General features: G+C 61.4%; 8 protein-coding genes across 8 annotated transcripts; 5 read left to right on the forward strand and 3 right to left on the reverse strand.

The window, feature by feature from the left end:
- Positions 1-415: 415 nt before the first annotated feature.
- BDZ90DRAFT_247434 (PH-domain-containing protein) lies at positions 416-3,482 on the forward strand (the record flags this gene model as incomplete). The annotated part of the gene is made up of 16 exons (XM_025507596.1): positions 416-437; positions 459-544; positions 614-854; positions 882-923; positions 957-1,059; positions 1,084-1,129; positions 1,166-1,279; positions 1,316-1,670; positions 1,704-1,721; positions 1,743-1,771; positions 1,805-1,813; positions 1,838-1,948; positions 1,979-2,007; positions 2,032-2,063; positions 2,100-3,164; positions 3,244-3,482. The coding sequence occupies 16 exons, from the start codon at positions 416-418 to the stop codon at positions 3,480-3,482; spliced, it is 2,541 nt and encodes an 846-aa protein (XP_025359112.1).
- A 4,671-nt stretch (positions 3,483-8,153) lies between these two features.
- BDZ90DRAFT_228912 (hypothetical protein) lies at positions 8,154-8,666 on the forward strand (the record flags this gene model as incomplete). The annotated part of the gene is made up of 1 exon (XM_025504849.1): positions 8,154-8,666. One exon carries the CDS (start codon positions 8,154-8,156, stop codon positions 8,664-8,666), a length of 513 nt encoding a protein of 170 aa, XP_025359113.1.
- A 794-nt stretch (positions 8,667-9,460) lies between these two features.
- On the reverse strand, positions 9,461-11,336 carry BDZ90DRAFT_228913 (hypothetical protein; the record flags this gene model as incomplete). Its single annotated transcript, XM_025504850.1, has 2 exons — positions 9,461-11,110; positions 11,190-11,336. 2 exons carry the CDS (start codon positions 11,334-11,336, stop codon positions 9,461-9,463), a joined length of 1,797 nt encoding a protein of 598 aa, XP_025359114.1.
- A 305-nt stretch (positions 11,337-11,641) lies between these two features.
- On the forward strand, positions 11,642-12,410 carry BDZ90DRAFT_235043 (hypothetical protein). Its single transcript, XM_025507243.1, has 2 exons — positions 11,642-11,973; positions 12,144-12,410. The coding sequence occupies exons 1-2, from the start codon at positions 11,711-11,713 to the stop codon at positions 12,301-12,303; spliced, it is 423 nt and encodes a 140-aa protein (XP_025359115.1). The 5' UTR covers positions 11,642-11,710; the 3' UTR covers positions 12,304-12,410.
- Positions 12,411-12,931: 521 nt separating this feature from the next.
- Positions 12,932-17,476, reverse strand: BDZ90DRAFT_235045 (hypothetical protein). The gene is made up of 2 exons (XM_025507244.1): positions 16,014-17,476; positions 12,932-15,941 (listed from the first exon to the last, which is right to left on the reverse strand). The coding sequence occupies exons 1-2, from the start codon at positions 17,319-17,321 to the stop codon at positions 13,302-13,304; spliced, it is 3,948 nt and encodes a 1,315-aa protein (XP_025359116.1). The 5' UTR covers positions 17,322-17,476; the 3' UTR covers positions 12,932-13,301.
- Positions 17,477-17,867: 391 nt separating this feature from the next.
- On the forward strand, positions 17,868-19,187 carry BDZ90DRAFT_256976 (ras-domain-containing protein; the record flags this gene model as incomplete). Its single annotated transcript, XM_025507905.1, has 6 exons — positions 17,868-17,998; positions 18,109-18,145; positions 18,247-18,300; positions 18,431-18,708; positions 18,862-18,942; positions 19,045-19,187. The coding sequence occupies exons 1-6, from the start codon at positions 17,944-17,946 to the stop codon at positions 19,185-19,187; spliced, it is 648 nt and encodes a 215-aa protein (XP_025359117.1). The 5' UTR covers positions 17,868-17,943.
- Positions 19,188-19,479: 292 nt separating this feature from the next.
- Positions 19,480-24,015, forward strand: BDZ90DRAFT_126129 (hypothetical protein). Its single transcript, XM_025503328.1, has one exon. It carries the CDS (start codon positions 19,775-19,777, stop codon positions 23,870-23,872), a length of 4,098 nt encoding a protein of 1,365 aa, XP_025359118.1. The 5' UTR covers positions 19,480-19,774; the 3' UTR covers positions 23,873-24,015.
- Positions 24,016-24,157: 142 nt separating this feature from the next.
- On the reverse strand, positions 24,158-26,977 carry BDZ90DRAFT_263345 (hypothetical protein; the record flags this gene model as incomplete). The annotated part of the gene is made up of 1 exon (XM_025508603.1): positions 24,158-26,977. The coding sequence occupies one exon, from the start codon at positions 26,975-26,977 to the stop codon at positions 24,158-24,160; it is 2,820 nt and encodes a 939-aa protein (XP_025359119.1).
- Between the last annotated feature and the right edge of the window lie 8 nt (positions 26,978-26,985).

Raw genomic sequence — 26,985 nt, forward strand, 5'->3', positions numbered from 1 at the left:
TGGCAGGCAGGCGGCGTTGAGGATCGAGGCATCAAAGTGTTGCGTCTGTCTCGCCGTTCTCAAGAGTGGAGTCGTCGCGCGAAATTGCCTGGTCCGTCCATTTCATCGCGGGTGCCGTTTCCGCTCTCCCTCGACTCGAGATGCCCTCGTGGCCCACACACGCACGCACTCGCTCACCCGCTTCGCCCCAACGACAGACTCGTCTCGTGCCCTGGTCGACCCAAATTGGCAATTACCCGCTCCGCCCAGCAGCAGCAGCAGCAGCAGCACCCACCCAGCAAGGCGGCGGCGGGAAGCGGGCCAGCCTGCGACGTCGATACGAGAGAGCAGCTGCAATTACAACTGCGCTTCCTCACCACCTCATCATCATCATCATCATCATCACCCCATCGACCCACGCCGCACGACGCTCGCGATGGAGCAGGACCGCGTATATGGTCTGCACGAGTTCGTTGCAGAGAACACCGACGAGGTGTCCTTCAAAGTGGGAGAGACGATTCGAGTCGTAGAAAAGGATGATGCCTACGGGGATGGATGGTGGCAGGTGAGGCGAGAACATCGCGTGATTGTTTGAGCGCATGTGGCTGACATTGCTACATCCTTGCTCGCTCAGGGCACAAATGAAGCGGGTGAGACGGGACTGTTCCCCTTCTCCTATACCACCCTCGACAAAGACCTCGCAATGAATGCCAAAGCCCTCGCCTTGAGCGCAGGTGGACCAGCCAGTGGAACCACTCCCGGCACTGGCACCATGAAGTCCACCATGGCAGACCTCGATCAAGCACTGGACGAACTGCAGGGAGGCGGTGCGCAAGGACAAGGCGGCCCTGCTCGCCGATCCTTCCAATCCCAGCGTACCGACGACGAGGGCGATGACGCAGAGAGCGCCGAGGGAGACGTATCACAATATCAGGCCCAAGGTGGTGCGCGAGCCGCCCTTGCCGCAAAGGCCAAAGCCAATGCCGCATCAGAAGCAGACCGCGAGCGCGAGGAGCAAGCACGCATGAAGGCTCAGGCTCAGCGCATCTTTGAGGAGGAAGAGGCGAGGCAGAGGGAGATGTTGCTGCAAAAGGAGGCAGAGAGGCACGAGGCTGTCGCACGAGGGGATGTGCCCGATGAAGGGCCCAAGGTTGCGCCAATTTCGGGCGTGGACATGAGCGATGAGAGCGATTCTGAGGGGAGCGCCGCGGGCAGTGCGGCGGGCCTGGACGAGTATGCGGGGCAGGCGCATCGCTCGCCGTTGCTGGGTGCGGGCTCCTCTTCTACACCGCCTGTACAGGTCACACCAGCCCAGGGCAACGGGCAAGGGGCCAAGGATGAGCTCGATGACGTGCCGGCCACGGGACTTTCACCCATTCCTGGATCGACTACAGACCACGACGCGGTAGCCAACAAGCAAGAGCGCGCAGCATCCTCGGGCGTATCCGGCGCTGCTGCTGCGGTCGGCGCCGCTACACTCGGAGCCATTGGTACAGGCGCAGCAGCTCTGGGCCTCTCACAACGTGCCGAGGGCCCTGCCGACCAGCAATCCGTCGACAGCAACACGCGCAGGCACGCCTCGTCCTCGCAAGCAGACGCATCATCGATCACTGGCACGACGACCGCCCCTACATCAGCAGCCGGCGGATTAGACACACCCAAGAGCACGGGCGAGGCGTCGATGATGCCAGGTGGACCTCCCGCGCTCGGCGCATCACGCACAGCATCAACCGCTTCAGCTCGTCCACCGCCGCCTCCGGGAGACCCACGCGACTGGAGCGTAGACCAAGTGGTAGAGTGGGCACGCTCTCGTGGCTGGGACGAGTCGAGCGTGGTGAGCAAGTTTGCCGAGCACGAGATCAGTGGGGATGTGCTGTTGGAGATGGACGTCAACATTCTAAAGGAGATTGACATCGTGGCATTTGGGAAGCGCTTCCAAGTGGCGAACGCGATCAAGGAGTTGAAGGGCGTGCCCGCGTCCGCGTCCGCACCCGCACAGGGTCTTCAGTCGCCCAGCATGAACTCGGCGTCGCGAGACTTCAGCCAGAGCAGCATGGACGCTCAGCCTGCGGCGGCGGCTTCCGGTATGGCTGCGGCTGCGGCTGGCGTTGGGGCCGGAGCTGCAACGGGATTGGGAGCTCGGCCGGCGTCCATCGACACGGCTGCAGCTCAGCGCGAGGTCAGCTACGATCGTGGGACGATCATCACGCACCCAATCGACGAGGAACCTCGCGCGAATGTCAACGACAACCGCGTCTCCACCTCGTCTTCAAAGGACGGTGGCGCGACGGGCGGCGCGACGGGCGGCGCGACGAGCGGCAAATCGCTTTCGCAACTCGCAGACGAAGCGCTGCTCAACCGACGAGCACCCTCGACTAGCTCAGCGGGTCCTCCGCCCGCATCGCCACGCAAGCGCGAGCACAGTAGCAACCTCTCCAACCTCAAGCCGAGCGGTTCAGCGGATCGCGCCTCGTTCTTCTCTTCGTTCGGTCCAGGCCGTGGACGCAAGGCCGCTCCTACTTCGCCACCCTCGCGCGGGTCCAACAGCCATGACGACGCGCCCACCTCACTCAAGAGCGGAGGCACCTTTTCCAAGCTCGGTTTTAACCGACTCGCCAACAGAGGCAGCCAGATGCCGCAGCAAGGGGGAGGATTCAAGGACCAGATTTCGCTGCCTACCACGAGCCCGACGTACGATTCCATGGGCGACACGGCGCGCAGGAATCGCACGTCGCAGGCCAGCAACGGCAGTGGGAGCGCGACGAGGATGGGCCCTGCGCTGGGAGGGTACGCCGCAGCCGTGGGTACAGAAGATGGAGCCGCATCGACGCCTGCGCCCGTAGCCGACGCGAATGGCCCTGTAATGTCGCGCATCCGTCCCGTCGATCTCGAGGGCTGGATGCGCAAAAAGGGAGAACGCTACAATGTCTGGAAGCCGCGCTACCTCGCCTTGAAGGGCAGCGATCTCGTCATCCTGCGCGATCCCTCGGCGCCCAAAATTAAAGGCTACGTCAGCATGAAGGGGTACAAGGTGATTGCGGACGAGAATACCAACCCGGGCAAGTACGGGTTCAAGATCCTGCACGAGACGGAGAAGCCGCACTACTTTTCGAGCGATGATGCGTTGCTTGTGCGCGAGTGGATGAAGGGCTTGATGAAGGCGACGATTGGGCGCGATCACAGCTGTGAGTGCGCGTGCGCGAGATGGCAGCCTGACCTGCGCGCTCCCGGTACTGACTTTTGTTCCTCGCCCCCTGCAAACAGTCCCGGTCATCTCGTCTTACAACAACCCGACGATGTCCCTGAAGGAAGCGCAACGCATGAATCCGCCGCCGCGCCCGCCTTCCCCTACGAGCAGAGCGAGGATGCAACGTGCGAGGGCGAGGGAGAATCCGGGAGAGCTGACGGCCAAAGACCAGGCTGTGCTTGCGGGTATTCAGCAGGGGCAGGATCAACACCAGCACCAACACCACCAGCAGGGACGACAGGGCCAGAGAGCATAGTGAGCCATTCACATCAACATCACATCTTCACGCGGAGCTCAGAATGTCGTCGTCTCTTCACGCGGAGCTTAGCATGTCGCCCGTTTCTCCTCGCTTCGCCGTCTCCTCTCTCTTACCTTCTCAACTCTTCAATATCTATTCACTTCTTTCCACTCTCACTCACTTCTTCCCACTCTCACTCACTCTTCTCGCCAGCGCACCGTGCTCACCACATCTGACCGCCTGCATCCGCACCGTCCTCGCAGCTCGTCCGTCGACTCCCCACCGCACAGCGCCCGCACGCCCTTCCAAGGCTTACACTACAGGAAGAGCTCACTCTTGCCCCTCGCCCAACATCACGGTCCGGCGGACCCGAGTCGTACCTCCTCTGCCCACGCGCAAGAGAGGCCGCGCACCGTCACACTCTCGTCGATCCCGCAGCACCTTCGCTGCGATGCAGAGCGAAGGGCCACCAGTCACGACACGGTCATGAACGTCTTCTTGCGTCTCCCAAGCTCGCCCGTCCAGGAGAGTAGCCCGCAACGCACGCCGACGTCGGCAATGGCTGCCGTCATGGGCGCGACCTCGACGCCGACTCGCAGGTTGAGCTGGAAGGGGCGTCCCTCGCTCGATACGCCGCCGGAGCACTCAGCGACGCCGATTAGCAGGCTCAGCTTAAAGGCACGAGCGTCGATCGACGCGGCGCCGCAACCTACGCTCGTTTCACCTACGGCACGCAGGTCGGCGCCCTGGAATCCATCGCCCCTCAACCCAACCGCGCATCACATCCAGCGTCCCTCTACGGCTGATGGCTCCTCGCGCAAGCGCTCTTTTGCCGCAGGTGACACGGACCGCCCTCCTCTTCCGATCGCAACAATGTCCCGCCGACCCTCGACGTCAGGCAACCGCACGGTAAGGGTGAGTGGTTCCGCATCCACGGAGATGGAGGTTCTCGCTCCGCAGGCTTGGGGAATGGCGAGGCAGATCCTCGAGGAGGACCACCATGGTATCCAGGAAAGTCTAGCCTTCCCGCACGCGGGCCACGCCAAGGATGGAGACGATACGAGCAGCGCGCTAACACAGAAGCTGCCCCTCGGGCCGAGCAGGGAGTCAGCAGCAGGAGCAGCCTCAGCATCGTCAGAAGAAGCAACAGCGCCAAAGCCAGCACCAGAGCTAGCGCCGATTTCGGTGGGAACGCGGATCCAGCCACAGTCGCAAGCACGGCTGCGGGTGCCAGTGCAAGACGACGCCGATTCCCGTTTCTGGAAACGGCCAGAGACGCCAATGACGCGGCGGGAGGGTTTTCAGCAGGACGGCATTGAGTCACGCCCTCCGCCAAGCGATACGGACGCATCTTCTACTTCTCTCGATCAGCTTCGTCTCCTCCGCGCACCCAAGTTTGAGCGTGTACTCGGGCTCGTTCCTTTCCCTCCTCCAAAGACAACGCACCAAGATCAACCTCGTACTCTACGACGAAGTGGCAGCGCAATCGTTGGAAGCCTTTTTGAAGCATTTCGAGGCCGTGCCAGTGGTGAAGGCAGACTGTCGCGCTCACAAGAGTCGCTGGAGGTCGTACTCCCTGCAGCCCGTGCGTCGACCCACCGCACACCAAGCATTGCCACGATACACGACAGCGACGGTAGCGAACACTCTTGCTCCTCAATCCCGACCGCAACGATCCAACGCGCCTTTCGCGTCGCGTCTCCTCAACCATATCCACCACTCCACCCAGCACCTCTCTCTCCACGAGCGCTGTCTACGCCACCTCAAATCTCCACCTCTCCCGTACGTGCAACCTCTCATAGTTGGCAACGGGATTTCTCCTCTCTTCCTCATGCTTCCCTTTCTCACGACGCGGATGCCGACGCGGACGATGACCAGACAAGCCAGCTCCCCGCCCCCCTCCCCTCGCCACGCCCAAGCATGTCTCTCCCTCCCGCAAAGAGCTTAGCAGCCTGGCGTCTCCTCAACCAGCGAGGCGGGTTCAGCCTCTCTCCGCCTTCCACCGCAGACGGACCAGAGACAAGCGAGTCGAGACACGCAGCGTCACTACCACCAAGCTCGGCACGAGGGGCGCGTAGAGTGGCTTCGGACTTTTCCCTCGAGTTCAGCAGGAGCAGGGGCGCGAGCACTCAGAGCTCCGTAGCGAAACGACGCAGGGCTGGTATGGACGCTTCGAGGTCCGTGGACGAGCTTGCGGAGACAGGTGCGGAGGAGTACGGTTCGAGCTCATTGGGCCCTATGGTGCGCATTCACGAGTCATTGGACGCGGTCATGATCGAGGATGAGCAGAGCAAGCGGGGCGAGGTGGAAGGGAAGTCGCAATCTGAGTCGCCGCGAAGGGAGAAGGGAGGTGTAAAGGGGTGGTTGCCGTGGAGGAAAGGGAGGGGTCGTGCAGAGACGGCTCTTTGAAGCCGTCAATTCACGCAGCGCAGATAGAGACATCAGACACAAGCGGCCGAGAGAGGGAGCCCATCTCCCGATTGTGCCTCGACCACCTCGAAATCGATCGCGTCTCAGGTGAGGATTCTCAGCCTCCTGCTGCACGCGCCGCTCGTCCCTCATGTTGGAGCACCAAACAATAGCGGCTCGGCCCGCTCGTGACTTCCCACGTCGGTCGTATCTTCCTTGGCGTTGCGATGCCGGGGCGAGCCGCCGTATTCATCCGCAGCCGCTCGAGGGTCGTGGGGCACGGAAGGCGAGTGAAAGATACGAAAGGCCATCAACTCGCCCCATTCTACTTTCCTTCACCTCCAACACTCACCTCGCTGCACCAACAGCCTCGCCGTTATGAAGAGCTTGAACTTCCTGCTCCTGTCCGTTACTCTGATCTCTCTCTTCACCCTTTCCAAGGCGATGTGCTGTTGCAACGCGGCTCGTTGGTGCGTCCGTCCATCTTCGCTGACTCGTTTCAACGCGATGCTGACGGTAGACGGTCCCTTCTCAGCACGACCAATGCCGTCTGTGCGGCGGCAGACCAGTGTACCTGCCCCGCTGAGCTGGAAAAGCTCCTCAAGAAGGAGATAGGCAGCAAGACGTCCGCATCGGCACACGCTAGCTTTTTGGCCCAGAGGGAAGGCTGCTGGTGATTTTGTGGGGGACGGCTGACCTGAAGAAAAGGAATCGAGCGGGAATGGACCTTTCTTGGCCTGCTGAGCGTCACCTGCTTACGGAGGCTAGCCGCAAGCTTCTTGCTGCGTACCGCACTATAGCTACTCGATCATCACAGCTCGATACTGAACGACGTGACAATGCCGTCCATCATCTCTCGACGCAGAGGATTTGCTCCCTTGCTCGACTGATTTACCCACGAAGCATCGCCTGAAGTGTCATACTCGTTCAGCGCCTGTCGGCAGAGTTCTGTAAACCGCCCGTCACAACTACCCGCAAGCCACGGGCCGTGTGGCGGTGGGGCAGCGAAAACCGGCTTGATCAAGCCATCAGTCGCGATGATCTGCCGCTCATGGCTGCATTCAGGTAGTGCTTGTTGCTCCGACGGTTGCACGTTCCTTGCCATCCTGGCCATCATCTTCATCGCACGCCATGAGGCTCAAGTTTCCGCCTTGTTGCTCCTTTACCTCTGCTTCTTTGGGGGTGCCAGAGCGTACTGCTGCGTGGACGAGGGCCTATGGTACGTATGAGAGCAGAAAGGGGCCTCTGCATCAAATGATCTGACGGTCTAGCCACCCCAGCCGCAGCGACGAGGAATGCGAGTCCAACGAATGCACCTGCCCTATGGACGAGGAAGGGCTTGATGTGATGCTTGGGATGAAGTAAAGAGGGTTTTGTCGACTGAGGACACCGTGACTTGATGGCCAGAGAGACGATACGGATGTTAGAGCTTGCTGAGAGCTTCTCATCGAGCGGCTTGTGTGCTGCAGCGCCAGATATCTCGCTTGCCGTAGACGCGAGCGACAGCCTGATACAGTCCCCCTGTGATGCATGCTGCGTGCTGCTCAGAGCCTGCGGTATCGTGGGCTCTCACCAGCGTCACCTGTGAGATGGACGAAGCGTGTCAAATCTGTAGCGCTGTCTTGAGGAGGCGCTGCTGAGCCACTGAGACGCTACCTTGACGCTGCTGCTGAGCACTCTGCCCAAATGGATTGAGCGCGTGAGAGTCAATCTCGCGCCGGCGCGTAGACCACTGCCTCCCGTTGTCTCGCTCGCTCCATCTCGAGATCGCATCGAGTGGAATAAAGGTTCTGATGGGCGACGACAAGCTGAGCTGAACACAGGCTCAGCTCCTTGCCATCACCATCACCTTCTCCCACGGTCGCATCCACTCGCACCTCGTCAGATTTGACATCGCAGGCATGTCTCATTCCATACATTGGCCCACAGCATACGTCTCTACATCCTCTTCGCACGTGTAATGTGAAGCACGTCGATTCAAAGTGATGGTTCAAAAGGAGGAAGCTGAAGGAGATACATACTCGAGCTCAAGAGACCAGATAGGGGCAAAGAAGGGGTCTGAGCGCAGGCTAGTCTAGCCGAACCAAAGCTCAACACCAGTCAGTAGCAGACAACGACGACGAGTCGAGCAGCGAGGACTTGTCGACAGATTCCCTCGACTTCCACTCCGACGAAGACTCGACCCTAGACGTCTATCAGACAACGAACGCAGAGGAGCGCCAGCTCATAGACCAGCGTCGCGTGAGTGTGCGCGTTGAGCACCATCGCTGATGCGCCTTGATGCTGACTATCTCCTCGCCCTTGACCTTGGCGTCCCTCTCGTCCACAAAGAAGGCCATGCTCTCACGTATCATGCGCACGCTGAACTTCCGCTGGCCGCCCAACATCGACAAGATCGAGACAGAGTGTCGCCTCAGGAAGGTGAAATGGGGCTGTGACGACCTCAAGTACATCGGCACAAAGGCCAAGCAGGAGCGAACCACCTTCTCGGCCGCTGCGCCGCGACCCTACTGGGTCCTAGACACGATGCGCCGCCTTTGGGAGACCAAGGTGCGATACGAGGACATCTGTACGTGCGAGCCCAATCAGCAGGTCTACGTCAAGTACATGGGCGAAGAGATTCTGGACAACGTGGCGCAGCTGATAGCGTGGGAGCGTAGGGGCGGGACATATGCTGATGAGGAGGCCGCGGAGAGGGAGCAGCAGCCGCAGAAGAAGAACACGAGCGGCCAGGAGAAGAAGCAGAGTGGCAAGAAGAAGAAGAAGGGAAAGACTGGCAGCAGCAGCAAGTAGCTAGGGCGCGGCCGACTGAGCGGGAGACTAGCTATAATCTCGCCCTCACCCTCAACATGGCGCCCCAGAACCTTGAATATACCCACAGGGTCATCCATCTCTCCCCTCTCAATAGTATAGCACCAGCTCACCCACCAGAATGGCTCTCTGTCCTCTCCTCATCACCTTTGAGTCTCCCTTTCGCCTTACCACAACATCGCGCTCCTCATCTTGTCGCTTGGGGAGGCGAATCTCACTCCAGCGTGCGGTCCAGACTAACCCGCCCCGCATGTTCGCTCGCGTGGCCCTGTCCGCCCGCCCCGCGCCGACCTGCGTCGCGTGGCTTCTCCCGCTCCCCGCTCCGCCTTACTCTCCACCAATTCAATGACTCCCTCTCACACATCGATGCGCTGCGTCGCCTTGTAAGTGGGTGCTAGAGTGTGCATGATCCGATTCGTAGATATATGGTGGGGCGGAGAGGAAAGCTTAGATGAACGAGGGAAAAATTACAATTCGAGGAAAAGCGTCGTCGCCGTCTTTGAGTCGAGGAGGCGAGAGGAGCACGAGGCGCTACTCTCTCCTCTTCCTGGTCCCCACTCCTTCCTCCCGTTGCTTTGCCACGATTCTCCCTGATTTCGGTGCATGCAAAAGACCGTCTGCTGATGAATGCCCTGTCGAGAGGATGTGTACAAAGCGAGAGGAAAGGCAGAGAAAGCAGACTCGCGGGCTGGGCTCCACGTCATGCGCGGGACTCGCGTCGTGCCGCGCCCCGCACCGTAGACGGTGAGTTGGATTCGCCACCGCCCCTTGCACGCTTAGTGCGACGAACCACTGTGGCTGGAGGAAGCCTCGGTGTTGGGCTCGCGAGTCCCATTGTTGCCCGTACCAGCATTAGCCGCCTGCTTCTCAACAGCCGCCTCGTCGTCATCGTGCTGGTGCTCCTTAGCCTCTACACCAGGCGCGTACTTCTCGCCCGCAGCGCCAGCTCCCGAAGCTCCAGCAGTAGCCGCTCCCGATCCAAAGCGCTTGGTGAGCTCTGCGTCGAGCTCCTCGCTCGTCATGTGCGGCTTGGTGATCGAGAGGTAGCAGGCGCGCGTCATGAAGCGCGAGGGGACCCAGAAGGACGTCTCGTGAGCCTCGGCGAAGATTACGTCCATCTCTTCTAGTCCGCGACGCTTCGTTTCGGGGAACAACGAATAGATCACGGGGATGAAGGAGAGGTTGAGGACGGCGAAGATGATGTACGTCTGGTACTTGATGGTCGCAAAGGCCGGAGGGGTGATCATGACGATGAGGAAGTTGAAGAGCCAGTTGCTGCTCGTGGCGATAGCCGAGGCCGGGGCGCGGATACGGATAGGCGTGATCTCAGGAGGGTAGAGCCAGGTCATGCCCAGCCAACCCAGCGCGAAGCAGGTGTTGAAGAAGTAGAGGAAGATGGCGGCGACGATGGCAGAGCCGCCACCGTTGCCAATGCCGCGACGCTGCACGTCAAAGACGGTGCCCGTGAGGATGGCCATGCTCGCCGACATCAAGAAGGCGGTGCCCATCATGAGCTTGCGACGACCCAGCGTGTCGATGAGGAAGAGGGCCACGATGGAGGCGGCAAAATACTCGGTACCGTTACCGCAGGTGAGGAGGCGGGCCGTCGTGTCGTCCGGCTGGATGGAGAGGAAGACGGACGTGGCGTAGTAGGTGATGAGGTTGATGCCTGAGAGCTGCTGGAATGCCTGAGCGATGAAAGCGATCGAGGCGCGGTAGAAGTTCTGCTCGGGGCCATTGGTGAAGAGCTCGCGGTAGGAAAAGTCGCCCATGAGCTTCTCGCTCGCAAAGATGGACTCCTCGAGCTGGCGCAGCGTCGATTGAACCACGGGGTCGTCGACGGTGGTCGCATCCTGCTGGGCAAGGATCTGAGCAGCCTGTGCCGACTCGCCCTTCTTGACGAGCCAGCGAGGCGACTCGGGCAGGCAGAGGATGCCAAAGAAGAGGATGAGGGCAAAGATGCACTGGAAGGCCAGGGGGAAACGCCAGCTGATCGACGAGTCGATGAAGTGGAAGCCAAAGTCGATCCAGTAGCTGATCATGATGCCTCCAGCGATGAGGGCTCCCTCGATGAGGACGAGAAGACCACGGTTGTGCGCCTTGGAAAGCTCAGACTGCCACATGGGGATCGTCGACGTGTTCATACCGTTGCCGATGCCCGTGATGATACGGCCGACGGTGAACTGGGCGATGCCGTACGAGGCCGTCATGATGACGGCGCCGACGGTCATGATGAGGGAGCCGAGAGCGATGGACGAGCGGCGGCCAATGGCGTCGCCCTTCCAGAGTACGAAGAGGGAGCCGAAGAGGGCGCCGATCTCGTAGATGGCGACGACGGCGCCCTGGACGCTCGAGTCGAAGCGGTCGTTGAGCGATCTGCCCGTCTTTGGGTCGGTGATCTCAGTCATTTGCGGGAAGTACGTTTCCTGCGAGCGCGGGGCGAGGCGGGCGAGGGGAGGCATGCGGTTAGCGCTGGAGCTCGCAGGCTGCGTGCGCGATACTCACGAATTGACGCGTGTTGATGAGCCCACTCATGACACCCTGGTCGTAGCCGAAGAGCAGGAAACCAGTCGAGGCAATCATTGCCACAAACGCCGTGAGCGTCTTGCCTGTAATGGCGTGGCCCGTGAGGACCGGCAGCTGGAAGACCATGGCTGCGTGTGATTGATGGGGGGTGGTTGGCTTGAGGAACTTGAAGATGTAGCAGCGCGGACTCCTTGAGGATTAGTCTGGAGCCGTGAGTAGTGATGGAAAGGAAGTCAAGCTGCGATGCGATCGCTCGACGTCTCGCCTTGTCTGCGCAGCACACCCCTTTTTGCGTCTCTAAATGAACGCCGAGCCGCGAGACTCGCTCGAGCAGGCGGCAAATTCCCGCCGCGCATCCCGCAACTCCGACTCCTCTAGTGCCCGAAGGCGCGGGCGGATCCAAAACACACACACACACACACGACCCAGCGCAGCGTGCGTACAGAGATGGATGAGCGTGCTTTCTGCTTTGCCGCCGAGCGAGGAGCGATCTCAGAGCAATGAGACTCGCAACGGGACTCGATGACACACGATGGGAGCCCCGCGCGACAAGAGAGGTCGCCGCGGTGGGAGTCGAGGTCAGGATCGGCTGTGGTAGGCAGACTTTCTTCGCCCACGCTCGCCACCACATCTCTCCTCGCGCCCATCTCTCGTCGTGCTCTCGATTTCCCCAGAGCTCAATACACCACTTTGCAACGGTACCTGCGCGCCCCACGCCGTACGTTTGCCAGCGAAGCAGCAGCGGCGGCAGCAAAGAAGATGGGTGAGTCGCCTCGCTCCCCTCGCTCGCTCGTCCTTCGTCGCCGCTCTTCCAACACCTGCGAAAACGACGCACTCTTCTCACTCTTCCTCTCGTACGTCGCCTTGCCCATCCATGTTCGTTCCGCACATCGTGAGACGCACACTAAGCCCCTTAATTTACTCGCTCGGCAGGCGCATGATACATGAGCTCCCGCCTCATCGCTGCGTTCTTTCGAATGCGTCCGCGAGTTGCACTTCGCAGTCGTCCAAGTCGCCGTCCCTCTCGCCGTCCTCGCCGCGCCGATGGGCCACAATCTGCAAAAATCTGCCGACCGCCGACGGCAGCTGCTAGCCCGCCGTGCGCTAGAGAAAGAGCACCCGGCGGCGGGCGGCGGGCGGCAGAGGATGGCGCGGCGGCCTCTCGCGCAGAGGCAAAGGAGGAATGTCATCGTGCCGCGGGAGGCGGGAGGGAAATGGATGCGCCTGCCTGCCTGCCTGCCTGCCTGCCTGTCACGCCGTCAGGATTGGAGGCAAAAAATGGAAAAACTCCCGAGGAGCCTGAGCAGCAAGACGCCGAGTGAGCGCGCGTGCAAATGGAAAGCACTTGCTATTGCTCATCACGAGGGAGAGCGATGAGCGATGATAGCAAAGAAGCCTCCTCCGAGTGTGTTCGATGCATCATGCTTGCTCATCATCGTCGTCATTACCACCACGCTTTGCTACACCCTGAATCTCTTTCGCGCCTCGCTCCTTGCTACTGTCTCACGTCGATCTGGCTAAAAGTTGCGCCCGCTGGCGCGCGGGCGCCCGCGGCCTGACGTAACCCTGTGCACTGTGCCGTGTGCGGTGGTCTCAACACTTCCAAAGCCCGCACGACGCAACGCTGGGCTGCCAGAGAATGAGGTGGGTGGGAGGCATCGGCGAAAGGTGCGAGACGAGGGATGAACGAGATGAGATGAGGTGAGATGATGAACGAATGGCAAGAGAGTCTCGGTGACAGTGACGAGTCCTGAGGATCACGATGGAGGATCGCGATACTCGCACACACACACACAGAAAGAACACAGCAAGGGGATCGCGTGTTTCCGAAAGAAGGGCTACGACGAAGTCTTGTCAAATCGAGTCGGGTCACGGGTCAAGAAGAGAGAATACAATCGAGATGAGAAGGATACAAGGGGGACGTCTCGGAGCGCCTCTTTTCCACAAGAATAGGAGAGAGCTTGCGCGCGTGTGTGCGTGAATGGGCCGAGTCCATGATACCCTCACAGAAGAAGAGATGGAGCAACTCAACCTCAACCGGCTACTTTGCTTTGCTTTGTAGCGAATCATATCGTATCGCGCGGCGCAGCTCTACGATCTTCCCTCACCCAGCCCCGCCCCCGCCCCTCCGCCCCAATCCAACAACCCAGGCATGCTCAACCAAGCCGCAACGCTACTCGGGTCGTTGGCTAGCCAAGAAGGGTCAGCACCAGCCGCTGCGCCGAACATGCTTCCAAACCCTGCCCCTGCCCCTTGGGCCGACCCCGCATTGGCTCCCGCGCTGGGCGTGCCGACATTGGGTAGGGCGGCGGAAGAGGTAGGGGTGAGCCCGCTCGTAGGAGGAAGGGATGTATCGGGCGACGTGACGTTCCAGCCCTGCGAGGGCGGGCCGCCAAAGGGGGGTTGCCATTGTGCGAGGGGGCCGCTTGAGGTTAGACTGGAGGGGGCGAGGGCTTGCGGTGGGACTGGGGCGAGGGAGGGTCCGCCCGATGTGCTGGGCATGGACGAGGCGGGGGGCGCTGATTGGTCGAGGAGGGGAGTGCCGTTGCCCAGTCTAGGTTGCTCGGCGCCCGCGCCCCGCATGTTGAGGCCCTGCGAGAGGACCCAAGAGTAGAAAGCGTCCAGGCCTTGCTGCGTCGCATCGCTATTATGGTGGTGCGTGGGCGCTGCGCCAGACGAGGACGAAGAGGAAGCGCTATCGTGCCTGACAGGAGGGGAGAGTCCCGCTCCATTCCCGCTCAATTCGCTCGCCTTGCGATGTAGCATGGGCGAGCCTGCATCCGAAGAGGTGTGACTCGTAGCCAGAGCAGACGACGATGTGCCAGAAGAGGACTCATCGCTACTCCACACACTGCCCGCGGCGCTACTCCCCCCATTCCCGCCAGCGCCATTGACCACACGCCCATTCGAACTGACCGACCCACTCGGACTGGCCCCTTGTCCACCCTCCGTCCCGCCAAACTGGTTCAACCACGCCCCCAGATCGAAACCGGCCCAATCCCCCTCCGTAGGGCTCAACTCCGCCTCCACGCCGTTGGGCCCAACCATGCTTGAGTGAAGGAGCCCGCTCTCACTTCCCCCTGCCCCGCCAAAGGCCCCTCCGAATAGGTTGTTGTAGTATTGCGGGTTGCTCCCCCCTGCCCCACCTAGCGCTAGGTTAGCGGGAGGGTTGAACAATTGAAGCATTAGCGAGCGGGAGAGGGCGTCCTTTGCCATTTCCTGCTGCGGCGGGAAGAAGGACGGCGCGTCCGCGGACGAAGAAGTTGGCGTGGCGTCGAGTAGCATAGCGTTCTGTCGTGCCATCTGCTCCTGCGCTGCTCGCTGGTCTCGTTCTACCTGTTCCTGCTGCGACGTGCACGCCCCGCTACCACTGCCAGAGCGGAAAGACCCGGCCGCTTCGCACTTGGCGGCCTTGGCGATCTGGAGGGCAAGACTGAGCAACTCCTTCTTCTTGGGTGGTGCGGCCACATCTCCCCGCTTGCGTTTCCCCCCCGCACCAGCAAAGTGCGCATCATCCTCCGCCTGCGCGGCCTGGTATCGCTTCTCCTCCTCTGCGAGCAGGGCCTCAATGACGCGTATCCCTCCCTCGGTCGAGTTGTTGCTCTCATTCACATGGTGCAGCGCACGAAGCGCTTCGGCCACCTCGCTGCGGATGATGAGGCGCATCGCCGGGTTGTGTTCTCGACCGTGCTGCAGCAAGTCGAGGAGAAGGACAATGGCCGCCGTATAAGACTGCGCCAGGTTGCAGAGCAGTCGATCGATTACCGTGCAGGTGCCTCGCAACTTCTTTTGAGTGTCGAGGATGGAGCGTGCGAGGGCGACGCAGGATACGCGGGCTTTCGGTTGCGAAGAGAGTGCCGGACGATGCAATTTTAGGATGTGGTGAAAGATCATCTGCTGGAGGAGCCAACGTTCGATCTCCACGTTGGTCTTGGTGCCGTGCTCGGACCCCACGGCGTAGAAGCTGGGCAGGCCCTCGAGCACCGCACGATAGGCGGCGTCGACGCGACTGGCCTCGGAGCAGCTCAGTTTGGCCCTCCCACGCGACTCGCCCGACTCCAGCCACTTGTCGTTGAGCACGTCGGCGTGGAGCTTGCTTGCTTTGACCACCTCGAAGGCCTCGAGCGAGTAGCTCATGTCGGTGTGCTCCTCGCGTGGCCGTGGAGCGGGTAGAGGGCTGCGCTCCAGGTCCTCATCATTGTAGTTGCCTGGCAACGGGGTGTTGAACTGACGCTCTTGGATTACATAAACATTGGAGCACAGCGAGCAGGACCAGTCCTTGAAGACGAGCTGGTACCAGATTCGCTTTGCCATCTCGCGACGCAGCGCCACGCCTTGGCTCTCCCCGGCCTTGGGCTGTTGGGAGCGATCCCCGAGACGATGCAGGCTCATGGAGTGGGCGTTGGATATGGCGATGCGCAGCATGGTTTGGTTGACTTTACGGCCGGCGTGCGAGTCGCTCAGGTTGGCGAGGAGGATGGACTGGAGAACGGCGAGGGACTGGCTGGACTGGTAGCGCGCCAGGCCTAGGCAGGTACGCGCCGCGCTAGCCCAGAGATGGACGCAGCGACCGTCAAAGTAGTGAGCGATGGATGCCCAGTGGGCGGGCGGTTCGCAGGGATAGAAGCGGAGCGCGAGGGTAAGAACGAGGAGGTACACGGCTAGCCAGCCTACGTCGACGTTGTTGACCACGCGTGCTTGGCGTTCCACGCTTTCCAGGGCGTAGAAGCTCTGCGTGCGGGGGAAAAGGGGGGGAGGAGGTCAGCGTGTGTGTCTGCGCGACGATCGTCTCGGCGCTCTCACCTCGACCTCGCGCCTGAACGAAGGCATATGCACGACATTGCCCGCAAGAAAGTTGACCCTATCCGCATACACGCTGACCAGCTGTTCAGCCAACTGCTTGCGAGGCAGACTTCTAATGATAGCCCGCAACACGGCTTCCCTCTGTGCGCTCCCCGGGCACTCTCCGCCTTTAACATGTAGATCTCCCGCAGCCTCAGCAGCAGGGAAAGCCCATCCCATACCGAACCCAAGGAAAGACTCAGGACCATAGATGGGCCTGAAGAGGGAAGTCGACGAGCTGAGTAGCGTGCACACCTTATCCGCTGGCGAGACATCAACTCCTTGTGCCTCGAGCGCGAGGAGGTCGGCATAAGTCTTCTCCTCGTCATCGCCATTTTTTCCCTCTTTGTTCATACAAGTCCTCTTCATCTCCTTGACCACATCCGCCGCCGAAAGGCCCGATGTGCCGCCCTGGCTCACGGGAAGCATGATATCGCGGTGTTGGTTCTGCGCGGCGTAGGCTGCGAATGAGTGGCGAGGTTCAGACTTGACAGGGTCTGTCTCCCCGTCTCCGTCTGGATCTGCGGCATCGATGGCTGTTGCTCCTGATCCACCGCATTTGCCACGCTTGACCTGCGCCGCACCCTGCCCGCCGGACATGGCCAGACCCTCGAGAACCATGGCCGCGTCCTCTGTGTCGCTGTCAGGTCCGGACTTGATGAGGGCGGCGGCGGCCGTGCGTGCGATGGGTACTGGGGAGCCCGAAGCGGAAGCAGAGGGATCGGGGTTGGGACGAGGAGCGGCTGCTGCTTCTGCTGCTGTTGCGGATGCCCATGGTCTCCATGACGAAGAGGAAGAAGAGGGCGACGCGCCACTCTCACCGCGTGCGGCGAATGCTGCCTCCAATTGAGCCAACCTCTGATTGACCGCCGTCCACTCATCGGCGCTGTGAGGGTGTTGCGCAGCTGTACCCGCCTCACCCGCTCCTCTCCCCCTCTTGGCCATCATCTCATCCTGCCTAGCAATCTGTTCCTGCACTTTCATACTCTTGCTCTGACCCGGTGGTGGTCCGCGCTTGGACGGGTCGAGGAAGCACAGCTCCGCGTCGCCGCGCTTGGTGCATTGGTTGCAGGGGACCATGCGATCGCACTTGATCTTGCGTTCACGGCACGCCACGCATGATAGGGCGGCACGATTCCGCTTGCGAGGGGGTTCGCGACGTGCGGTCGTGGTGGTGGTGGTGGAGGGAGGGGAGTGGGAGTGGGAGTGGGAATGAGAGGAGGAAGGGGTTGGGGAGTGGGAGTGGTGCGCAGCAGCAGACGAGGACATGCTGGGCTAGCGCGGCAGTGATGGGCCGCACAGGGCTGCGGAGGTTGGTGGTGTTGGTGGCGGCGCGGCAAGAATGTCGCCTCTCGATCCTCGTATGCCTCTCTCTCTCTCCTGGGTTATTTCGCAGCGTGATCCGCAGAGTCGATGGACGGATGGCAAAGGAGAGAGTGAAAGTGTCGCTCGCCCACTGACTGGCTGCGTCGCTGCGTCGCCTGCTGCGAGATTACGGGCGAAAGGAACCTGCGAGGTGCCTTTGTGCCTGTGCCTGTGAGACTGAGCCCTCACCTCGCCGCCTTGCCTCCCCGCACTTGAAGGCCACGCTGCGCTACGCCACATCGCGCCACGTGGTTGAGCGTCTCATCCGTGTCTCTCTCAGCCAAGGCCAGGACGAGCGTCGTGTGGTTGGCCTCGTCGACGGCACGGCTCGACTACTGGACTCGACTCAACTCGACGCCCGCCTCCTCTCTCTCCGCGCCGCCCGCCGCCTCTGATCTGACTGCAGCAACGCCCACCGCATCGCAACGCAACGCAACTGCAACGCAACACCTCCAACTCCCACTCTCTCTCTCGCGTTCACACACCACCCACTCTCCTCTCCAGCACCTCGCACTCCAACTCTAAGATGGCAGACGCTCAGTACGACTACCTGTTCAAGGTGGTCCTCATTGGTGATAGTGGTGAGTAGGCGAGGGTGAGAGGGAGATATGTGGCGGGATGGGAATTGAGCGATGCCCTTGACGTACGTACGACTCGCTCACTCCTTGCCGCGCACACACACGCTGCGCAGGCGCTGGCAAGTCGAACCTGCTGAGTCGATTTACAAGGTGAGCCGCGAGCGCGAGGAGCAGGAGCTCAGAGAGGAGCGATGATGAGACAGGACACCTTGCTGATGCGGTACGATGCCCTCCTCGCTGCCTCTGCACAGGAACGAGTTCAGCCTGGACAGCAAGTCTACCATTGGCGTCGAGTTTGCGACTAGGTGGGTGCGCGGGCGGGAGATGATCAGTCTACGCGCTTTGTCGTGCTGATCACCTCCGCATCCCTCTCCTTTCCACCCAACTCCTCCCTCCCATCCCATCCCATCCCTCTCACCTCTCGCTGCGCGCCAGGAGCATCGCCGTGGACAACAAGACGGTCAAGGCCCAAATCTGGGACACGGCCGGTCAAGAGCGTTATCGTGCCATCACCTCAGCCTACTATCGCGGCGCGGTAGGAGCCCTCTTGGTGTACGATATCGCCAAACATCCTTCGTACGTCAACGTCTCCCGTTGGCTCAAGGAGTTGCGTGACCATGCCGATTCGAATATCGTCATTATGCTCGTGGGGAACAAGAGCGATTTGAGGCACCTCAGAGCTGTTCCTACTGATGAGGCGAGGAGTTTTGCTGGTGAGTAGCAGCGGGGGGGTGTGGAGGCGGGGGATGGGGGTCAGCATATACTCACCTATTCACACGTCTTGCGATTCTTCCTCGCCCGCTCGCCCGCTCGCCCGCTCGCCCGCTCGCCCGCTCGCCCGCTCGCCCGCTCGCCCGCTTCGCCAGCTGAGAACAACCTCTCCTTCATCGAGACGTCGGCCCTTGATGCGAGCAATGTAGAGCAGGCATTCCAGAACATCCTCACGGGTACGTCATTCCCGCGGGCTCTCATCGTCCACGCAGCCCTGCTTACCCACTCACTCCTCCAACCACTCCCAATCCGCCTCTCCTCGCCCGCTGCACGCGCAGAAATCTACCGCATCGTCTCGAACAAGGCCCTCCAATCATCGGACGAGGTCATCAAGCCTACCGGTGGTAGCGAGACGATTACCGTACAGACTTCGACGGATGATGGGGGTGCGGCGAGCAAGAAGGCTGGTGGATGCTGCTGAGCGGGCGTGCGTGCGTTCGCGACTTCTCTCAAGATGAAAGATGCGTTCCGTAAGTAGGGGCCGGTCTGCCCAGCCCTATTGGCGCTGTGCGCTACGGCTCGGCGAGGTGGATCGGTAGATCGATTGATCGATCGCTGGCTCGCTCGCTGCGATGCTCCGTCAATACTCTTGTTCTCCTGTTACTACACCTCGCGAACGTCTCTCCTTCTCACAACTGATCCTTGTACAATGTCCAAGTCCTCTCACACCACACCACACCACGCCATCCTTGCTTGCTTTTGTTTGAGCAGGGAGAGCGGAATGGAGCGTGGCCGTGGCCAGGCGGGCGGGCAGCGGTGCGACTCTCGTTTTCCAAGTCCGACAGCCTCCCCGCCCCGCGTGGCCGCCTCGACGCTCGCACGTCCTGCTTGCTCGCCTTTCTCCGTCGTCCTTGTCTCCGTTCTCCGTTCTCTGTCTCCGTCGCACTCACACACTCACACGCTTGCCTTCGCAACTTAGAGGCCACTCGCCGCGCCTCTGCCCTTGTCATTATTACGCAGCATACAATCCACGCTCACTCCCGCTTCACGCCCAACTATGCCAATCCAATGAGCTCGTCCGCAGCAGCAACAGCCACACACCCTCATCACCGCCCCTCGCATGACGACGACGAAGCCCTCGAATCCCTCGAAGCTGGCCCTTCCTCCTCCTCTTCCTCACCACAACCACCACGCAAGACGCGCCGTACACACGCACGACGTTCCTGCTTAGCCTGTCGAACGCGCAAGGCGCGATGCGAGCTGCCAGACCTCAATGTGCCCTCGTCCCACGATGGATTGCCCTCCCACTTGAAGTGTCACAGGTGCAAGGCATTGGGGACCGAGTGCGTCGTGTGGGATGGTGATCGCAAAGCTAAAGAGGGAAAGACGCCGCGATATGGTCCCCCACCGGCGCCAACGACGACGACGAGTAGTGGTGGTGAGGGTGAAAAGGTGGCCAAAGTGGAAGCTGCCGACGGGGAAAAGTCGGCGCACGCGCAGGGTCAGAGCGAACAGGCGCGACCACCGCGTAGAGGACCCAGACCAATCGTAGCTGGAAGGCGACTGGTAGTCACGCCAGCAGAAGTGGCAGATACTCTTTCGTGGGATGCAGAGCAGGCAAAGCGACGTGCAGAGGCAGATGCCAGGGCAGCAGAAGCTTCATTGGACGCCGAAGCATCACACGCGCACAAGCGTCCTCGCGATCAAGAAGAAGACGAGGAAGACGAGAACGCCGGTCACGATGCTCCTTCGCCACACTCGTCGTCCCCCCCACGCGGCGAAGACATCCGTTCCTTCGACTATCGCAAGAAGCTCGCAAACGCAATGGACCGCAATGGGGCGCAGGTGTGCGAGATCATATACAAGTCTCCGCTCTACCCTGCGCGCTCCACCAAATACACCAGCACGGCCTCGTCACACGTTCCTCCCATGGGACCCAACCCTGCGCTAGACTCATCCCGCCTCTACGACTTTGTGTTAGCCAACCCCTTTCTCGACGACTCGCTGCTGCGAAAGGGCAGACACGAGCTGCCGGCTGCCACACTCTACCTTAAACAAGTAACAGCCTACATCTGTGAACGCCCGCACCACGAACTCACCCTGCTCGGCGCATTGATCCAACGTACCCTCTGCCACGTCATGTTCCAAACGCGTAGCCGCGACGTCTGTCAAGCGCTCCTCCTAATGGCAACCTACGAGCCCCTAGACCTAATCCTACCGCGCCCCTCCGAAGACCTAGACGAGACAATCGACCATGCGCCAGGTAATTGCCTCTACCTCGGCGCAATGAATATTGCCCTCTCCCTAGGCCTGGACCAATGCATCTTCAAAATGTGTAGCGGACCACGCGCCCTCACCTCCTCCTCTCCCCTCTCGGAGCGCCTCGATCGACTGCGCGAGGCCGCCTTGTGGCTCTCCCTCTCCAACTTTGGTGTCCTCTGCGCTTGGAGCTCGGTCAACCCCAATCTACCGAGTCCCGCCCCCTCGCTGGTGGATATCGAAGCTTTCGCCACCAATATCCACCCTTTACTCCGTCACCCCTCCACAGCTCACCTCGCCGCCCCGCTAACAGCCCTCGCTCTGCGCTCCAAGTTCTTCTACCGGATCCGCACATTCTGGTCCGACTTGCGGCGCCTAGAGATGAGCGAACCAAGCGATATTGAGCCAGCTATGGCGCTTGTGGGGTGCATGGTGCGCGACGTGAGAGGCATGGACCAGCAAGAGGCAAAAGAGATACGTGCCAAGTTCCCGCCCGAGCAGGTCGCGAGGTTAAGCCCTGTTCTTGCGTGGAATCGCTTGGAGAGGTTGGATAATGTGGCGAGCTTGTGCACGAGGTTGATCTTCATGTTCATCGCTGTCATTAATGGCGCAGCCTCTAGCGCAGGAGGGGCAGGCGCGGGCGGGGGAGGTGGAGCAGCGGGTCCGGCTAGTCTGTCCGACCTCCATACGTCGCGACTAAGCATGTTCGAAGGATGGCACTCCAGCTCCCTCAAGACGCGAGAGGCTGCCGGTGTCTTGTGGGGCTATATCCAGGAGTCATGCGAGGCCATCCTAGAAGAGGCTGGGCGGTTCGTTCCCCCTGCGCCCACCCGCCCGGCGGAGGGGCAGAGCGCAGGCAACGGGAATGGGGAGCACCACCCCTCCTTCCCGCTGCACATCGTAAGCCCCATCGGCCTCTCCTCCTGCATCTTCGGAGCGGCCAAGATGCTCGTGGGCCATAGTGCAGCCATCAACTTCGGGTATGGCTCGCTCCATCACAATGTCGATCACCAGGTCGGGATCATGCGCGGCGCAATTGCTACACTTGCGCGCTTCGACCGAGGAGACTCCCTCAGCTTGCCCGCTTTGATGGTCATGATATGTAAGGAGTTGGTGGTGCGCTATGAAGCGTTGATTCGGGCTGGGAAGAGGGAGAGAAGGGGCAAAGAGTGGGTGGATAGTCTGCCCAGGGAGGCACCGAGGAGGTGGAGGGAGGAGAGGGAGAGGAGGGAGGTGCAGGTTGAGGTGGAGCGCGAGCGCGAGCGCGAGAGGGAGAGGGAGCGAGAGAAGGCGAGAAGATTGGCGCAAAAGCCTGCTGCGACGACGACGACTGCGGCGAGGAGGGCGGAACGGGAGAGGGAGCAGGGCAGCGCGGCAGGGACAGCGGTAGGGCAGGGCACTGTACACTCTGCGGGGACCGGAGCAGGCGTCGCCTCTGCAGGAGCGGGCAGTGCGCTCCGAGGTTGGGACGTTGGGATGGCCAGCAAAGACCCTGCCGTGGGTTCTCGGGGCTGCCCGTATTCTCCACAAGCACACACCGGACACGCAAAGCCGCAGCAGCGCGGGCACGATGGCAGTGGCGCTCCTCTGCACTCCCACGCTACGCCAGGACACTCGCGTCCCTCACCCTCGCGCCAATACCTTCCGCAACACAGCCAGCACCACACCCAGCACTACGCCGCCGCCGCGAGTGGGAATGGCCCTCTCTCCACGTCGTCCCCTTCACACTCCACCAGCTCAGCGCCCAGCTCACCCTTCGGTCCGCTGGGCCATCCCCCCACCTTGCCCCGGCCTGCATCCATGGGTCGCAGTGGTGGCGGTGGTGGTGGCCCCGTTTCCGGTGCTGGTCTTCCCTCCCCCTCCCCCTCGCTGGGCGTGGGCATGGGAATGGCAATCGGAGGCGCAGGATCGCATCACCCATCTCACTACTCGAGCGGGATGGGTTTCGCTATGCCCTTCGGCGCAGCAGGAGGTGGGGGGGCCGTTTCGACCTCAACGACCTCTTCAGCTTCTCCGGCAGGGGCGAGCCCGCAGCAACATCAACAGCAGATGATGATGCAGCAGCAGGCGCAGGCGCAAGCGCAGACGCAACAGGGACAGCAGCAGGGCTACCCGTCCTCGTCTTCGTACGGCAATGTGACCCATCTCACCTCCAATGCAAACGGCGGCGCCGGCGGAGCACAAGGACATGGGCACGCCTACTCCCCTCCCGCCCCACTAGGCATGTCCTCATATCCCGCCCACGTCAGCGCCGACGGCAACGGCAATGGCCATGGCCCCGCTGCGGGGATGAGCGGCTCTCCCTCTACGTCAGGTTTCGCAGGGACATCAACGCCCACTCCCTCTTCTTCGCACTCGCACTCGCACTCGCACTCCTACTCTCACTCCACGCCGCAATCCCAACCTCAACCGCAACCGCAATCGCACCCGCAGCCACAAGCGCCAGGCATCCCCTTCAGCGTAAGCGAGTACGATGTAGCGCTGGGCAACCTGTTCAACCAAGACTTGGGCGACCTGATAAGTATCGATTTGACCATGTTGCTTGGTCAGGGGGAGGGGGGCGCGCCACCGGCACCGGCACCGCCGGCAGGAGCAGCAGCGGGAGGGGTGGGGAACGAGAATCCCTCCCTCGCGCAGACGTACGGACAGACACAACCGCAAGCGCAGCCGCAGCCGCAGTACTCCCCACCGGCACCACCACCAACGGCGCCGACGAATTATCACCATGCGTACGGGCAGGGCGGTTATGCGCAGCAGCAGCAGCAGCATTCGGCGTATGGAGCTGGTATGGTGCAGCAGCAGCATTCGCAGGGGGATGGCCTGCATCAGCATCACCACGCTCAGGGGCAAGGCCACGGCCAGGGCCAGGGCCACGCGGGAATGCCGCCTCATCTTCGACCGTATTAATTCATGTCGCAACTGCGGGACGAGGCAGGATGAGGCGACTAGCGGCCACGCGAGCCATCTATCCCATGCTGGGCATCTCAACTGTACCCCTTCCACTCAAGCCTTGCTCGCCCGACGCGCAAGCGCACCTGCACCGGCACTCGCTCCTCTCGATCTACGTCACTTCTCACATCCACGCATCATCTACTGTACGCCCGGCATTTGCTCTTTTTTCTCTAACACTCGTAAATGCCTTTGCAATCATGTAATATGTCATCGCCCCGCCTCGCCGCGCCTCACACCACATCATCTTAGCATACACTCGACTCTCCGCCTCACAACCTCCCTCGCCAACCCCCTGTCCCCTGTCAACTCCCGGCTCCTCAGCTCCAACGCATCGCACATGGCTCGCCATTCCTCTTCCCCACCCTCCCAGAGAACGCGCATGGCCCGCGCGAGGGTGTACTCGCCCTCGCCCGTTCGCGTTTCCGTCTCTGCCGCGGAGGACGACGACGAAGACGAGGGGAGAGAGAGTAGCCTCCCTACATCCCTCAAGAAGCGCCAAGCCCCCTCCCCCCTTGCCCCCATCGTTGCCCCACGCACAACGGGGGCCCACCCCGTCTCCCAATCTCGCCTGAATCGCTCTGCCCCCCTCAGCGTGAATCGTCGCGACCCCCCCGCCAGCACGACTTTGGTGACCACAAAACGCGAGAGGTCCTGGGCGATTCTCCTGTGCCGGGCGCGGGCGTCTGCTGAGCTGCTCGTCGAGCTGAGGGCCGGGTAGAGGTGCGAGAGATGAGTGTGCAGGAGGGTGAGGGCGGGCAGGAGAGAGGGAGTTGGCGCCATCCCCCCAGAGTCGTCCTCGTCCTCGTCCTCGTTCTCCTGGTCGTCGCGACGCTCGTCGAGCCATTCGCTCTGCGCATATTCCCGCAGCAGTGACTCGCTCACCTCGCTCACGATGAGTCGGTGCATTCCCTCGTTTGCGCGAGAGAGGACCGCAGAGTACTTGTTGATCATCTCGTCCCACACCGACCCTGACGCGGGCTCGGCTCCCCCCTCTCCCACCCCTCGACCACCACCAGCAGCAGCGCCACCTCGCGCCGCGCCGCGCGAGCCCAAACTCTTACGAATCAAGGCCCCCAAACTCTCCCCATCCAACTCTCTCTGCTCCGCCTCGTCACTCTGCGCCTTAAGAACTCTGCGCCCTTCTTCGCTACGCAATAGCTCGTCGCTCAACTCCAACCACTCGCTCTCCTCCCTACATCGCTCCAGCCATCCCAACACGCCCCTCGCGCTCAACCCAGCCTTGAGCAGTCGACTGAGCCCGCGCAGACCACGAACCATACTCTCGCTCGAATCCCCCAGGGCTACCCCACTCGCATCTACCCCGCCGCCAGGAACGGAGAGGGAGCGAGCAAAGGCGGAACTGAGGCTCTCGAATGCGTCGAGCGAGCGGGTAAGGCGCTGTGCGTAGCTTCGCAGTAGGGGGAGGTGGAGCGCGCTCAGCAGCTGAAGGCGTTGCGAGAGGGTGAGGGGGAGGGGAGCCAGGCGCGCGCTGAGGGTTGAGAGGAGGTGTACGAGGGAGAGGGAGGAGCGTGTCGAGCGCAATGCTGATGTCCGGGCGGATGCGAGCGAGATTCCTGGTGCGCTAGTGGCGTTCTCGTCCTGATCGTTCTCGTCCTCCTCCTCTTCGCCACTCCCAATCCTCCAAGCCTCTGGGTCATCGAGGATCTCCTCCAACCCCTCCTCCGCAACACGCTTCTCCGCTGCCAGCCAGGCGGTGAAATACTCGCCATCCTCCAGCAAACCCTTTGCCAGCTTTTGTGCAGAAGTACCCGGGCCTAGCAGCTCGGCCAAGTCCTCGTCGAATTGGGAGAGGGAGGAGAGCGTATGGCCTAGCAGGGATGTGTGGACTCCTTGCTGCGATTGCGATCCAGCGAGGAGGAGTGGCATCGAGCTGCCCACCTTTGCCTGGACTGCGCGAAGGAGCACGTGCACCACCTCGCTCTGTGGTTCTACCGATTCGTGGTCCAATGCACGACCGTACCGATGCAACGCAGGCAGGCAGAGTCGCCTCGCGGGGCCTTGCGGTGTGTAGAGGGGTGAGAGGGTACGGATGAGTTGGAGGACGTGTTGGAGGTACCACTCTGGTCGATCTAGGCGGTTGGTGGGTTGATCCGAGTCGAAGTGATAGCGGAAGCGAAGCAGGTAGGGCTCGAGGAGGAGGGCTGTTCCCAGGAGCGGGGTGTAGGTGGTCGAGCCAGGCGCGGGGACGTCTTTGACTTGATCGCTTTCGCTCTCGCCCTGCCCGAGTAGGAGGGATGGTCTTGCCTTGATTTCGAGCAAATGCCCCACAATTTGCAAAGAGAGGAGCGAGTCCCACGCCGTGCGCACTGCAGCTTGGTCGTTGAGGAGGGACGACGGGCTACGCGGCTGTTTGCCCTGCGCTTCTGCCTGCTCGGGGGAGAGAGGCGGCCATCCTGCATCTTTGAGTGCTTCTCTCAACTGCGTAGACCGTGCGACTACGAGTGCTTCGTATGTCTCGTCTAAGTTGGTGGAGAGGAAGGCGAGCAGTTTGGGTCGTGGTTGCAAAGAAGCAGACGAAGAAGAAGAAGAAGAAGAAGGGCAGAGCGATTCTGCGTATCTTGCCAAGTTGACCAACTCGGCCAGCCTTTCCAGCGCTTGACTGCTCAGTGGACTTGCCAAACACTCCTTGCCCGTCGTCTCGGTCCGGCTCAAGAGGGCATAATAATCCTCTGCAGCCTGCAATGATCGTAGCGAGCTTGTATGCGCTTCGAGGCCCGGTCGCTCCCTCTGGACGCTAGACTGGATCGAGTCCCCCTCATCGTCGAGCTCGTCTATGCGCGTGGGGAGAGCATCGAGGCGGGATCGAAATGAGGACAGGGAGGTGGAAGCCTTCTCCAGCTCATCGTGGGCGACCTGCCGCGATTTCTCGTAGCGACGCTGTGCGGCAGAATGGGAGGCTTTCAGGGCTGCGATCTGTGCTGCCAGGTCGGACGAGGAAGGTAACAGGCCTGTGAGAAGAGGGTGGGTCGTGACATGCCTGCGCAGTGATGCCTCATCTGGCTCTGCGACGAGGGAAGAGAGGCCGACGTCGACTGACATGGTGGAAT

This window comes from Jaminaea rosea (assembly GCF_003144245.1).
Source record: "Jaminaea rosea strain MCA 5214 unplaced genomic scaffold BDZ90scaffold_20, whole genome shotgun sequence".
Lineage (NCBI taxonomy): Eukaryota > Fungi > Basidiomycota > Exobasidiomycetes > Microstromatales > Jaminaea > Jaminaea rosea.